This window comes from Schistocerca gregaria, chromosome 6 (genome assembly GCF_023897955.1).
Source record: "Schistocerca gregaria isolate iqSchGreg1 chromosome 6, iqSchGreg1.2, whole genome shotgun sequence".
NCBI lineage: Eukaryota > Metazoa > Arthropoda > Insecta > Orthoptera > Acrididae > Schistocerca > Schistocerca gregaria.
In genome coordinates, this window is record NC_064925.1 from 391,161,023 (window position 1) to 391,176,904 (window position 15,882).

A 15,882-nucleotide genomic window follows, 5' to 3' on the forward strand; every position below is an offset into this window, starting at 1 on the left:
TAATGTGACTACATTCCATTATCCTCGTTTTGCTTTTGTGGATGTTCATCTTATATCCACCTTCCAAGACATTGTTCATTCCGTTCAACTGCTCTTCCAAGTCCTTCCAAGTCCTTTGTTGTCTCTGACAGAATTTTACAATGTCATCGGCAAACCTTAAGGTTTATATTTCTTCTCCCTGAATTTTAATTCCAACTTAAAAATTTTCTTTTGATTCCTTTACTGCTCAATGCAGATTGAAATCATCAGGGATAGGCTACAACCCTGTCTTACTCCCTTCCCTTTCATGCCCCTCAACTCTTACAACTTCCATCTGGTTTCTGTACAAATTGTAAATAGCCACCTTCAGAATTTGAAAGAGAGTATTTCAATCAACTTTGCCAAAAGCTTTCTCTAAGTCTACAAATGTTAAAAATGAAGGTCTGTCTTTCCTTAACCTATTCTCTAAGGTAAGTTGTAGGGTCAGTATCATCTCATGTTTTCCTATATTTCTATGGAATCCAAACTGATCTTCCCGAGGTCAGAATCTACCAGTTTTTCTATTTGTCTGTAAAGAATTGTTAATATTTTGCAACTGTGACTAATTTAACTAATAGTTCTTTGTAATTGGAATTAATGTATTCTTCTTGAAGTCTGAGGGTATTTCACCTGTCTCATACATCTTGCTCACCAGATGGAAGAGTTTGTCACGGCTGGCTCTCCCAAGGCAATCAGTATTCTAATGGATTCTTGTTTACTCCCAAGGCCTTGTTTTGACTTAGGTCTTTCAATGCTCTGTCAAATTCTTCACACAGTATCACATCTCCCATCTCATCTTCATCTACATACTCTTCCATTTCCATAATATTGCCCTTAAGTATATCGCCCTTGCATAGACCCTCGATATACTCCATTCACCTATCTACTCTCCCTTCTTTGCTTAGGACTGGTTTCCCATCTGAGCTCTTGATATTCGTACAGGTGGTTCTCTTTTCTCCAAAGGCCTCTTTAATTTTCCTGTAGGCAGTATCTATCTTACTCCTAGTGATATATTCTACACCCTTACATATGTCCTCTAGCCATCCCTGCTCAGCCATTTTGCACTTCCTGTCGATCTCATTTTTGAGACGTTTGTATTCCTTTTCGCCTGCTTCATTTACTGCTTTTTTTTTATTTTCTCCTTTCGCCAATTAAATTCAATACCTCTTGAGTTACCCAAGAATTTCTACTATCCCTCATCTTTTTACATACTGACAACAATTGTTTCCTTAAATAAAGTGTAATGACATTCTCAGTTACTGGATTTTTGCAGTAAATCTATTTCATCTCTTACTTGCTGGCATTCAATTTAGGTTAAAAACATATGCGTTTCTTAAATGTGAGAATATTTTCTCTACTGTAGTTTAAATGGAACTGTTACTCTGGGTTGTTATGGGGACACTCCACACCAAGTGGACCAGTGTGTCAAACCTGACCATGTTCAGTCTGAATGAAATTTTAAACAGAGGTTTCTTATAGAAAATATATATAAAAAAGGGCTCAAACTTCGAGCTCAAGGTAAAAATAGCACTAGTAGAAGTTGCACTCTGAGGGCTCCACGCAAACTTGATACGTAGATAACAATAACAATAATAATAATTTTGTGTGGCTCAATGGTGTGATGGAAGTCATTCTATTGGACACCACCAACAACTTTTGTGTTCCTAATTTACCTCCATTATCCAACTGGGGAAAGGGGACCCACCATTTTAAGTGGAAGCTGAACCATGGGTTGTTTGTGGTGACTCCTCAAATCATTCTTATCATTGAGAGGTGAAGGCTAGGTTAATACAAAGACTGAAAAATCTGTGGTCTGGCCGAGACTCAGTTGCGTGACCTCTCAGTTTACACGCATGTGCTTTCCTACTAGACCACCAGGTCCGTCATGTACCTACAGTATTACATAGGTGATATGTAGGCTTTGATGGAGTGAGTTCGTATCAAAATATGTAACATATACGGCTGTATCTTTTAATTCCATTAACTAAGAAGCTTAAATTATATTCTCTACAAAGTGACTGTAGACCTTAGTAGTTGATATAAAGTTCAACTTGATACCTCTAGCGATTCCTGAGAAAAAGGAGTCTCAACAGACAGACAGGCAACAAATGACAAAAAGATATTTTTTTAATGTGATGTAATTACAAATTAACTATGTTTAGAATTTTTTCCTTTGCTTGTACTACGAATCTTTGCTTCTCATCAAATTTCATGATTGTAGGTCAATGGGAAGTACCCTATAGGTTCTGATGAATGAGTTTGAGAGTATTGAAAAACAAGTTTGTGACATAAATGGCCATCTCTTTTGATTTTATTGACTTACACGCTTAAAATTTCCACTCCGCTAAGGGGCCATAGAACTTAGTATGTGACATAAATTTCAGCTTGATACATCTACCCATTTCTGATAAAAAGGGGCTTAACAATCAGATAGACAGACTACAAAGTGGTCCTATAAGGGTTCCAATTTTACGATTAATTACAGAACCCTATTAAAAAAAGCCATGGGTTTCTTTTTTCTGTCCACACCACTCCTTCCCCATCGACATCATGTGCAGCCTTCTTCCTCCACTACCCCCAACCATGATGTGCCCCCCCCCCCCCCTCTCTCTCTCTCTCTCTCTCTCTCTCCCTCTCCCTCCCTCCCTCCCCCCCTCCTTGTTCGTCACTTCCCACTTCTCCTCCCCTCTCCCTACCTCTTATATGCTCTATCCTTGGAACTTCTTGCGACTTGCTGTGCAGCTGCTGGAGTCATTGGTGGAAAGATCCACTTCCACACTAACCCGCTGTTCCCTCTTTACCTCATATGCCCTTCCCTATCTCCACCCCGCTTCCATCTGCCCAGGAAACTGCTACTGATAAACCACAGTCAGTATCGCCATGGTCACAGGTGTTGGCATTTGGGTTTCTGCATGGTCGTATGCCTGACTGTGTGTTGAAAGCTAATATAAATACTGTTTTCTGTTGTGTGTTTCTATGCACCACACCTCAATCAGCTATAGGTGATTGGTTAACTTTCCTTAATTTTACATATAAACTCCACTTTCAGAAAAAGCTGATATTAATTTCCAGGCTATGATAGACTGTCTTTTTTTTTATTAAATACGTAAGCCTTAAGTAAGTAATTGGTTTGTATTTTTCTAATGACTCTTGCAGACAATAGTTTCAAGGGAACCCAACTATTTGTCTGTTTCTCCGTCTATATTCTATACAACTTCATATCTAGATGCTATTACCTTCCAGGCAATTAATAAAAGTAAAAATTAGCCAATTTAATTAAAAAGAAAGTTTAGTGTTTAATAGCCCTTGATGCCATGAACAGCAGGCCAATATTAGATTCCATAATGGGAAGTAGCGAACTGATGGCAAATAACTGCAGTAACTTTCCTGTTCATCCAAATATAAATCCGATGTGCACAACACTGTGTCACTTCACTTGGTCCCACTTTATTTCAGCAGTAACACCCTGTTGCAGGCTTTGGCTCTTGACCTGCACAGACCAGCGATTGCTATATGAAATGCCTCACAGTGTAAACCACTTCATGGTCCCGGTACATGTCAAGAATCAACAGGAAGTGACAGCAGAGAGCTGTGGGGTTAACTGAGTCCTTAGGACCATGTGAAAGGTCCTGGCGAAACTTCAGCCTAGGCATACACCATGGAGGAATCATACAGAGGCATACAGGCATTCATTTTTCCCTCCTTCTGTTTGGGAGTGGAACAGGGGGAGAAGATGCTAGTTGCGGTACGAGGTACCCTCTGCCGCGCACCGTATGGTGGATTGCGGAGTATGTATGCAGATGTAGATGTAGATATGTACTTGAATGGACCTCAATTTTAGGTGGTAAAGGCAAGAACTCCAATTCAGACAGAAGAGATCGGATGCGAACCACAATCTTAAGCCCTGACCTGGGCCTTCAACACGGGAGATGAACTGCTGTGGATGGGAAAAGGAGACGGCAATTCAGATGGTGGTGATGGTGGTGGTGGTGGTGGTGGTGGTTAGTGTTTAACGTCCCGTCGACAACAAGGTAATTAGAGACAGAGCGCAAGCTCGGGTTAGGGAAGGATTGGGAAGGAAATCGGCCATGCCCTTTCAAAGGAACCATCCCAGCATTTGCCTGAAGCGATTTAGGGAAATCACGGAAAACCTAAATCAGGATGGCCGGAGAGGGGATTGAACTGTCGTCCTCCCGAATGCGAGTCCAGTGTGCTAACCACTGCGCAATTCAGATGCTCAGGAAATCTATGAAAGTGTGCAACGTAACTGGCGAGCAGTTGTGCACACCTGACCTTCAATGTAGGGACTCCGGCCTCCACCAGGATGCTGGTCATCAGACTCGTCCTAAAAGCTCCTGTTGCCAGTCTAACACCACAGTGGTGCTCTGGGTCGAGTAAACGCAATGCTGAGGGCGCCGCCAAACCATAACTCTCATAGTCAAGGCGGTATTGAACAAGGGCTCTGTAGAGCTGCAGCAGCGTAGAGTAATCTGCACCCCAGTTGGTGTTGCTCAGGCAGTGGAGGGCATTTAGGTGCTGCCAACACTTCCACTTCAGCTGAGGAAGCCACGTCAATTGGGTGTCAAAAACTAGTCCTAAGTATTGATATGTCTCCACTACAGTGAGTGGATCATCATTAAGATAAAATTTTGGTTCTGACTGGTATGATGCAGACAGAAGAGCATGACGCACAACTTAACAGTTGAAAATTGGAAGCTGTTTGATGGCTCCCTGTAGGTGCCACTTGCCAACACCAGTACTGGAGATGCAGTACGAATTGCAAAAGTCGTCTTTATACAGAGTAGGTGAGACCGACGAACCTACAGCTGCTGCTAGACTGTTAATGGCCACTAAAAATAGAGATACACTCAATACAGAGCCCTGCGACACCCCATTCTCCTGGATATGGGGGAAACTATGGGAGGTACCAACTTGGACACAGAAAGTACATAGTGATAGGAAATTTTGGATAAAAATAGGGAGCAGGCCCTGGAGGCCCCACTCATATAATGTGGCAAGGATATGATGCCGTCAGGTCGTGTCTTAAGCTTTTTGTAAATCAAAAAAGACGGCAACCAGGTGTTGGTGTCTGGAAAAGGCTGTTCGGATGCCAGACTTGAGGGAAACTAGATTATCAATGATAGAGCGACCCTGGCAGAAACCACCCTGGCATGGAGCCAGTAGGCCACATGACTCCAGCACCCAACACAACCGCTGACTTACCATATGTTCTTAAAGCTAACAATGAACATTGGTGATGGGCCGATAGCTACCCACATCAAACAGGTTTTTACTGGATTTGGGCACTGGAATGATGGTGCTCTCCTTCTGGAAAGAAGCCACTGCACCAGATCCAGTTGAAGGTGACAAGGAGATGTCGCTTGTAGTCCGACAAGAGATGTTTGACCATCTGACTGTGGATCTGATCTGGCCCAGGAGCTGTGTCGGGGCAATGTGCAAGGTCACTGAGGAGCTCCCACTCTGTAAATGGAGCATTATAGGGTTCACTGTGATGTTCAGTGAACGAGAGGGCTTTCCTTTCCATTGGTTGTTTGAGGGTGTGAAATGCTGGGGGGATAATTCTTTGATGCAGAGGCAAGAGCAGAGTGCTCAGTAAAGTGCTCGGCAATTGTGTTTGCGTCAGTAGATAACATGCCATTGATGTAAATGCCAGTAACACTTGTCGGTGTTTGGTGCCCACAAACACATCTGATCTTCGTCCAGACTTGGGAAGGTGACGTATGGCACCCAATGGTCGAGATGTACCTCTCCCAACACACCTGTTTCCATCTTTTTATAAGCTGGTGAATGCAAGCACGGAGCCATTTAAAAGCTATCAGGTGTTCTGGGGAAGGGTGCCAGTTATGTTCCTGCAGAGCTCGCTGACACTCTTTAATGACCTCAGCAATTTCCCGCAACTGCCAAGGTACAGATTTTCGCCGGGGGCTTCCTAAAGAACAAGTGATTGTGTTTTCTGCGGCAGAAATGATCGTTCTAGTGACCTGCTCAACTACCACATCAATGCTACCATGTGGGAGAGATTTAAGGGTGACAGCAGAGGTGAAAGCTTCCCAGTCTGCCTTGTTTTCCCATCTTGGTAGACGTCTGCAGGAATGGTGCTAGGGGAGTGACAGGAAGATGTGTAAGTGAGCTGTCCAGTGGACACTTGGGAGAGGTCAGGGGCTGCAGAGGGATAACTCAATGGCCGAGTAAGTGCCTTGAGGTCAAGTTGAGACAGTAAAGTTTTGACGTCTCTACCTCAGCCAGTCAGCACAGCGCCACCCTACAAGGAGTTATGGGTGTTCAACTCTCCCAAAAGTAGGAAAGGCTCAGGGAGTTTATGAATGAGTGGAGCCCATGCATTCAGGGGTACTGCACCATCTGGAGGAATACATACATTCCAGATAGTTATTTCCTGTGTTGCCCATATCCTGACAGTCACAGCTTCAAGAGGGATTTGAAGGGGCACAGGTTCACTGCATACCGAGTTCAGGAAATAGACACCAACTCCACGAGACACACTATTATAGTCGCTACTGCTCTTGTAATATCCCCTATAGCTGCAAAGGGTAGGTATCCACATTGCCGGGAACCAGGTTTCCTAGAGGGCAATGCAGAAAGCAGGTGTAAATCCATAGCTCAGCCAGGTGGTGGAAAAGAACCGCAGCAATTCCACTGGAGGATGACGTTGTTGTGAGGCTGGGAAGGCACGTCGCATGCAAGGAGGCAGGTTACTCCTCAGGGTCACCAGCTGCCACCAATTGAGTATTTGTATCCATCCTGTTGTGGATGAGGCATCAGTGAGACCCAGGTCCTCAGGGGATGCTGAGAGCTCCACCTCATCCGCAGGTGCAGAATTGGTGTGGAATTTTGGGGCCACCGGAGGGTTCCTTATCTTAGCAGACTTCTTTGTTTGCTTACCCTCTCAATTCTCTTTAGGCGCTTGCAGGGAGGACTTCTCTCAAGTAGCTTCAGGCAAGGAGGAAGACTGTGAAGCTCTTCCTTCAGCAGTTTTTGGCTCCTTTAGCCACTGGCGAGTGTACGCTGTAGCATTAGTGGAGCCCTTTGGAGGTGCCGAAGGGAGCTGTTGCTTATACGACTGGGGGGAGAGGACTGATGTCCCCTGTGTTTGGGGGGCCTTGCTCCCAAAGTAGGTACTCTGGGAGCTACAGAAGGAGATTTTTCCCCTACAACCAAGGAGGCAAATGTATTCTGGAGGCCCCAGAGACCCACTGTTCATGGCACAGAGTGTGTTACAACTGGTACTTGTGATGTTGATGGTAATGTAGCTGCCGCATATGTGGACGTCAACCGAATGGAGTGTAATGGTTCAAATTTACGGTTAGCCTCTTGGTAAGTCAACTGGTCCAGGGTCTTGTACTCAATGATTTTACGATCCTTTTGGAGTACTGTGCAGTCTGGCGAGCAGGGACAGTGCTGCTGTCCGCAGCTGATACAAAAAGTTGGAGGAGGCGCACAGAAAGTATGTGAATGCAGTAGACATCCGCAGTCTCGACATGTGGCATTGCAAGTGCAGCGGGAAGACATGTGCCCAAATTTCCAGCACTTAATCACCACATAGGGAGAGACATGTATGGTTTAACGTCACAGTGATAAACCATCACTCCGACCTTTTCAGGCAATGAACCATATTCAAAGGTCAAGATGAAGGCACTGGTAGCAACTCTGTTGTCTTTGGGTCCCCTGTAAACATGCCAGATGAAATGAACACCCCCGCCATTCTAGATTGGCATGGAGCTCATCGTCAGACTGCAAGAGAAGGTTGTGATGGAAAATAATGCCCTGGACCATGTTGAGCCTTTTATGGCGAGTGATGGAAACAGGAATATCATCCAGCCAGTCACAAGCGAGTAATGCCCAAGATTGAGCTGGGGATGCTGCCTGAATCAAGACTGCACCACTTCATCTTGGACAACGCTGTCAATTCCCCAAACTTATCCTCAAGACGTTCAGCAAAAATTGAGGCTTCATAGGTAGAAAGCAATCCCCATACATTCTGTTACTGACTAAATACCAAGGCGAATAAGGCTCTCTTCTTTCTGTAGGCTTATGTTCCTCCCATGGTGTAGCGAGGGAGGGAAATGATTTAGGGTCATATCTGTCAGCATTGTACTCAATCTTGCCCTTCTTAGAGACTGCTGGTGCCATGTGGTCACCACCAAGAGATGACTTCGTCTCCTTCATTGCGAGTCATCCGCCCTGATGCCACCCACTCCGATTCGGGGCTCTCCTCACAGGTGCCACTCAGCCACAGCACAGGCCACCTGGCATGATGGCCACTGCTGGGAGTCCTGATGCCTCAGGAAGACAGGCATCTACTCCTTAACATACATGGGGGTTTACAGCTCAGGAATCAGGAATGAAATCCCTGTGTAGTCAGGGGGCTACCACTAAATGGGTACATGACAGCCCCACCACATCGGACTGGCTACCACGCTGGATATTGGGCGCAGAGAACTCCAATACTGTCATGGTGGTGAAAGAGGACAGGAGACAACAGAAGAAGATGACATACCCTGGAAATTGTCCTTGTCCTATTAGTTGAAATGCAGGTGGAGATGCAAAACCATGACAAGAGGTTCAGGAGACCGAATCTATGGGCACTATGGATAACTCATGCACCACGTAAGGCGTCCTTCCTCATATGGCCCGCACTTCTGTAGAATTTATAAAGTGGAGGATCAAACCATAAAATGGGACCTGAACTTACAGAAACTGTGAGACTCCTTTTAGTCGCCTCTTATGACGGGCAGGGATACCTCAGGCCTATTCTAACCCCCAGACCTGCAGGGGGAAAGCTCTGTATTTCCCTGTCTCAATTTCTCTTTCACAAACTTTTTCAAATGGCTACTAAACTGATCAAGCACAAGAAGAGAACTCTTCTTCAATAAAGCACTCTGTTAATCCATAATTTCATACCACCAGGTGGTATTACAGAAAATTTTGGAATTGTTTTGTGCTTGAAAATGATCACTGAATTAAGTTTAGTACCACCAGCCACATTGAAAGAACAACTCTGTAGTGGATTTTTTCATGTCCAATTGTTTTTATAGTTACAGTTTTAGCACCTTTCATGGCAACAGTTCTGTTACTCGGCACATGCAATGTCAGAGAAGTTTTGTCCATATCCGCTATTTGGATTAGTTCCACACTGCTTTTCTTTCGATGTTGAACAATAAAATGATGGAAAGATAATATATGCTCTTCATACTGTTGTGGCATTTTCCGAGATATTTTGGTTTTGGCTTGCATGCTAAGACCATGACGCTTCGTAAACCTATAGCACCAACCAACTCCAGCCTTAAAAATTTGTTAAGTTCCACGGTAGCACTAGTTTACGAGCATGTATTTGAATCATTTTTGAATTAATTCCAATGCTATTTTGATGGTCTCAGTTCACTCTTCCATCTCCATGCCCCGTCTCAGTCACCACCAACCATCCTAGCCAATACCACTACTTGTGCCAGGAAGCCTGTAGTTCCGTAAGATAATAGTAAGTCCATGTGCATCTGGGGGAAAAGGAGGCAGAGCGGATTATAAACTATAAAGGAGAACTGTTACCACAATCTCAGCAGTAGAGCACACTTTCCTTTGCGCCATCTCCTGCTCAGCATCTTACATGTGGGTGAATAGCAGTCTGTCACTAAATATGCTTAATGTACTGTCAACAACTAATCATACAATATTATAGCCTATATTTTACTTATTAGTTATTGTTTCCATAATTGTCTATTCATGTGGTTTTTCATTCGTTCTAACATTTCAGGTACCCAGTTTAATTAATCATAAATTTTACTTTCTTTTCAGCAACGTTAAAAGCAACTGTTTTGCACTGATACAACAGTCAAGTAAAGTGTGTACTTATATCGTGCACATATTTCGTTACCTTTTCTTCCTCCTGAGATGACGGCAACAGGCATTTGTATCGCTCATTGTTTGCTGATGTGACAAAAAGGGGTTCAGCATCACCTATTTCCTAAAAAGAAAATACTGTATTAATAATTTTCTTATATCAAAACCAAACATCAGGATATATTAAAATTAAAAATTGGTATAAGGCACCTCAACTACCTAAATTAGCTGTGGTTACCATGAGCACCTGCTTTATTCAAGCTACAGAAAATCACAGTGTTGTAGAATTATGAAAGAGCACGATTGCCACTACCTTTAAATATTTCTAAAAACAAAATAAAATTGATTAGTATCATTCTGGTATTCTTTAACTATATTTTGGTCCTACTTTCTCCTCTTTACCATGCATACCTCTTAATGTCTTTCATTTCTCATAATGATTACAACTTCTGTCTTCTTTTTCTTTCGTCTACTTCATCAGCTTTTCTCCCATTGCTCAACATTTTAATCTCACACATTTACGAGGTTCAGACTTAAAGTTTTATGAGAGTAATGCAGACCTCCATGTTTTCTGCAAAATTTTCTACAGGTAATGGTCTATTCCAGGGATGAAGACCTTGTTGTGATGTCTAAATCTGGTGGATCATTATTTACTTAATGAAGTCTGAAGATGAAAAACATAGCAACCAGAAATGATAGCAGTTTAAGAAGACTAAAAAAAGGGGGAAAAGGGCAAACAGGGTGTAACATCAGCATGGAAACAACCCCAGCAGGAATGATCCCAGGGATAGTACCCTACCAGTTTTCACAGCACACCCTCTACAACCAGTCTACACTGATAGCAATGCATGATAAGCTACAACAGAGCTAAATAGTGGCAACATTTATTCTGTTTAAAATTTGGTGAGAAATGTTAAGACTTCCTCACAAACCATGGTCACTGCCAAGGTAGAGTGGCTTGCATGCCTCAATGACACATGTAGCCATACAGTAGGTGAAACACAACAGGGAGGGGAGGAGGGGGGGAGGTACCTGCGGAGAGTCAGACAAAAATATCATTTCTGAAGTGGGCATCAGTCTTTTCAATACTTGCAGGGGCTACAGTCTGGATAATTAACTGATCTGGGCTTGTAACATCAGACAATATGGCATTGCTGTGCTGGTACTGCGAATGACTAAACGAATGAGGGAACAGCTGTTATATTTCCAGATGACATGTAGCTCTACTGTATGGTTAAATACTGATGGCATCCTCTTGGGTAAAATATTTCAGGCGTAAAATATTTCCCCATTCAAATCTTTGGGCAGGAACTACATGGGAGAATTTCATCATTAGGGAAAACAAAACTTGCATAGCACGGATTCGTAGATCGTATAATTGGTAGCAGGTTATAAAATTTAAAAAGGGAAATCAATAGGTTGGAGTTATAATGGGAATTAGTGAAGATCAGTGGATTGATGAACAGGGCTTGTGGTCAGGCGAATACACAGTTATAATTACAAAATCAAATATGGGTAATGCAGGTGTAGGTCTAATAATGAATAAGAAAATAAAAATGAGGGTAAGCTACTATGATCAGAATAGTGAATGCATTATGATAGCCAGGACAGGCACAAAGCCAACACCCACCACAAAAGTAGGAATGTGTGTGCCAACTAGCTCCACAGAAGAAGAAGAGATGATGATAATATATGATGGTATAAAAAAAAAAATTATTCAAATAGGTAACATACCGGGAAATTTAATTGAGGTGGGGGAATGAAATTCAAGAGTAGGAAATGGAAAAGAAGGAAAACTAGTAGGAAAAAATGGACCGGGTGAAAGGAATGAAAAAGGAAGTCAACTGGTTGTTTTGCACAGAGCATAATTTAAAAATCATTAACATTTGGTTTAAGAATCATGAAATAAGGTTGTATACTTGGAAGAGACCTAGAGACATTGGAAGGTTTTAGTTTGATTATATAATGGTTGTACAGAGATTCTGGAACCAGATTTTAAACTATAAGACACATCCAGGGGGGAGATGTGGACTCTGACCATAATTTATTCATTATGAACTGTATATTAAGACTGAAGACATTGCAAAAAGGTAGGAAATTAAGGAGGTGGGTCCCGCATAAGTCAAAAGAACCAGAGTTTGTTGAGAATTTCAAGGGGCATATTAGGCAGTGATTGACTGAAAAAAAGGGGAAAGAATAGAATAGAAGACAAATGAATAGCTTTGAGAGATGAAACAAGCGAAGGTAGCAGAGGACCAAATAGATAGAAATCCTTGGATATCACATGATACATTGAATTTAATTGATGAAAGGAGGCAACATAAAAATACAGCAAGTGAAACATACAAACAGGAATACAGACATCTAAAATCTGAAATTGATAGAAAATGCAAAATTGCTTAGCAGGAATGGCAAGCTGACAGGCCTTTGATGAAAGGAGAAGCAGATATGTGAATATCAAAATCTCAGATGGAAAACAAGTAATAAGCAAGGGAATGAAAGCTGGAAGGTAGACGGAATATATAAAGTGGCTATACAAGAGAAGGTATTATTGCAGAAGGTGAAGTGGAAGGAGATGAAGTTGATGTGGAAGATATGACGCTGTGAAGAATTTGACAGAGCACTGAAACACCTACAGTCGAAACTACGGCCCTGGAGTAGATGACACCCCCTTAGCACTACAGATATCCCTGGGAGAGCCACTCACGACAAAAGTATTCCACTTGTGTGCAACATGTACGAGACAGGTAAGCTATTCTCAGACTTCAAGAAGAAAGTAATAATTCCAATTCCAAAGAAAGCAGGTGTTAACAGGTGAGAATATTTGAAAACATTGTTCTTGTGAAACACAACTAGCTCTTTATACATAAAAACTGTTGAGTGCTATTGATGAGGGATTTTAAATTGATTCCATATTTCTAGATTTCCAAAAGGCTAAGTTTAAACAAACCTCCTGGAGTAGATGACACCCCCTCAGCACTAAAGATATCTCTGGGAGAGCCAGTCATGACAAAAGTATCCACCCATGTGCAAAATGTACAAGACAGACAAAACATCCTCAGACTTAAAAAAAAGGTAATAATTCCAATTCCAAAGATAGCAGGTGCTGCAGGTGTGAATATTTGCAAACACTGTTTTTGTGAAATCAACTAGCTCTTTGCACTCATGAATGAGTACTACTGACAATTAATTTCAAATTGATTCCATATTTCTAGATTTCCAAAAGGCTTTTGATTTGTACCACACAAGCGAACTTACGGAGTATTGTCTCAGTTATGTGACTGGATTCATGATTTCCTTTCAGAGAGGTCCATTTGTAGTAATTGACAGAAAGTCATCGAGTAAAACATAAGTGATTTCTGGCATTCCCAAATGTAGTCTTATAGGCATTCTGCTGTTCCTTATCTATATAAATGATTTAGGAGACAATCCGGGCAGCCATCTTAGGTTGTTTGTGGATGATGCTTTTGCCTGTCATCTAGTAAACTCATCAGACGATCAAAACAAATTGCAAAGTGACTTAGGAAAGATATCTGAATGGTGAAAAATTGGCAATTGACCCTAAATAATGAAAAGTGTGAGGTCATTCACATGACTGCTAAAAGGATTCTACTGAACTTTGATTCCATGATAAATCAGTCAAATATAAAGGTCACAAATTCAGTTGAAAGCCTAGGAATTACTATCATGAAAAATTTAAATTGGAAAGAACACACAGAAAACTTAAAAATGTAACAGATCTACTAAAGAGACCACCTACAGTATGCTTGTCCGTCCTCTTTCGGTGTACTGCTGTGCAGTCTGGGATCCTTACCAGATAAGGTTAACGGAGTACATTGAGAAAGTTCAAAGACGAGCAGCATACTTTCTATTATCGTGGGATAGGGGAGAGAGTGTCACTGACATGATCCAGGATTTAGGGTGAACAACGTTAATAACAAAGGCATTTTTTATCACTGCAGAATTTTCTCATGAAAATTCAATCACCAACTTTCTCCACTGAACGCAAAAATATTTTACTGATGCCGACCTATGTAGTGAGAAACGATCATTGCAATAAAATAAGGAATGTCAGAGTTCACACTGAATGATATAGGTGTTCATTTTTTCTGCGTGCTGTTCAAGATTGGAATAAGAGATAATTATTGTGAAGGTGGTTTGATGAACCCTCTGCTAGGCACCTAAGTGTGATTTGCAGAGTAGACGTAGATTTAAATGTATTACCCAACTATGATTACAACAGGCCATGGTCGCAAAATGCTGACACAAATTTTTTACAGAAGAACGGAAAAAACTAGTAGTAGCTAACCTCAGGGAAGATCAGATTGGATGCTGGAGAAATGTAAAAGCATGTGACGCAATACTTATCTTAAGGCAAACCTAAATTTATAGCTGGAATACATTCTTTCGGGATTCTGAAGGTAGCAGGGGTAAAAATACACACAGAAATAGCTTATGTACAACTTGTACAGAAACCACATGGCAGTTATACGAATCGAACGGCATGAAAGGGGGCCACTGGTTGAGGAGGAGTTGAGTCAGGGTAGCAGACTATCCTCAATATTATCCAATCAGCACAATGTGCAAATAGTAAAGGAAACAAAAAATCAAAATGGAGAAAGAATTAATGTTCAGATGGCAGCAATAAAAACTTTGAGGTTTGCTGACAACACTGTAATTCTGTCAATAGAGTTGAATTAAAGCAATCGATGCTTAGGGAATTAGATTAGAAAATGAGGCACTGAAAGTAGCGGTCAGGTTTTACTGTTTGGGCAGTACAAGGACTAATGAAGGCTGACATAGGGTGGATATAAATGTTGACTGGCAATGGCAAGAATAGCGTTTCTCAAGAACAGAAATTTATTAACACTGAATGTCAATTTAGGTGATAAGAAGTCTTTTCATATGGTATTTGTCTGCAACTTAGTTTTGTACAGGAAGAAAACATGGATGATAAGCAGTTCAGAAAAGTACTCCTGAAGACTAGATGGGTAGGTTGCATAACGAATGAGAAAGAGTGAATAGAACTAGAGAGAAAAGTAGTTTGTGGCATAACTTGACTAAAAGAAGAGATCGGTTGATGGGGCACATCCTGATACATTAGTAAATCAATTTACTACTGGAGGCGAGTGTGTGGGATAAGAATCATATAGGGAGATCAAGAGATGAATACAGAAAGTGGGTTCAAATTGAAGTAGGTTGCAATAGTTATTCGGAGATGAAGAAACTTACACAGATACAGTAGTGAGAGCTGCATCAAATCATTCATCGGACTGAAGACCACAACAATAGTAACTAAATGATTTGCCAGGTTAAAAAATTACAAATGTATGTTACATTTGTCAATACTTGATGTGACTGAAAATTAACTAGATGTCCCTCATGATCAGTGCTGCACTGACATGTGCTGCCTCCATGTCCAACCCTGAAACCAATACGGAATTGTACATGGTATTGGACATTGCTGCAATATCTGCTTTCTCTTGAGAATTTATTATTTGGTCAGCATCTACCTCATAGCATCTGAGCATCAGGATGTAGGGAAACGTCCAAGTTCAGAACAATGAGAGGAGCACACTTACTGAATGGTGACTTAAAGTGGCCCATACTTTGTGCTACCTTTAATCACCCTCAGCGTACTGGGTGTTGTGGTAGCCTGTCATTACATACTCCCATACTTTCCAAATTTGATACTCCAACAGTGATCAAAGGTCAGTGTCCAATACTCCAAGTATTTCCTTAGCCGATTTTTTATAGTCATTTCCTGGTACAGCATTGTTGCTCAGTGTCTAGATGAATATGGTGGTGGTTATGGCACAACAGGAGCCAGTCATGTGCACTCATGAAATTAAAGTTATGCGACTGCTTACTACACTACAGTTGCATATGTGAAATACCAGTTTTTGGTTGTGTCACTGCAGTGGTGCCACTTTCTACTGTATCACTAAAAGTTAAAGTTGCTTCTACACAGTGGAGCTATTAGCTTTCCCC

General features: G+C 41.7%; 1 protein-coding gene across 2 annotated transcripts in view; it reads right to left on the reverse strand.

The window, feature by feature from the left end:
- Nucleotides 1-15,882, reverse strand: part of LOC126278153 (endoplasmic reticulum lectin 1) — an 89,543-nt gene that overhangs the window by 53,507 nt on the left and 20,154 nt on the right. For both annotated transcript variants that reach the window (XM_049978052.1, XM_049978053.1), the window contains exon 2: nucleotides 9,926-10,015. In XM_049978052.1, coding sequence (XP_049834009.1) covers nucleotides 9,926-10,015 — 90 coding nt within the window. The remainder of the gene's footprint in view (nucleotides 1-9,925; nucleotides 10,016-15,882) is intronic.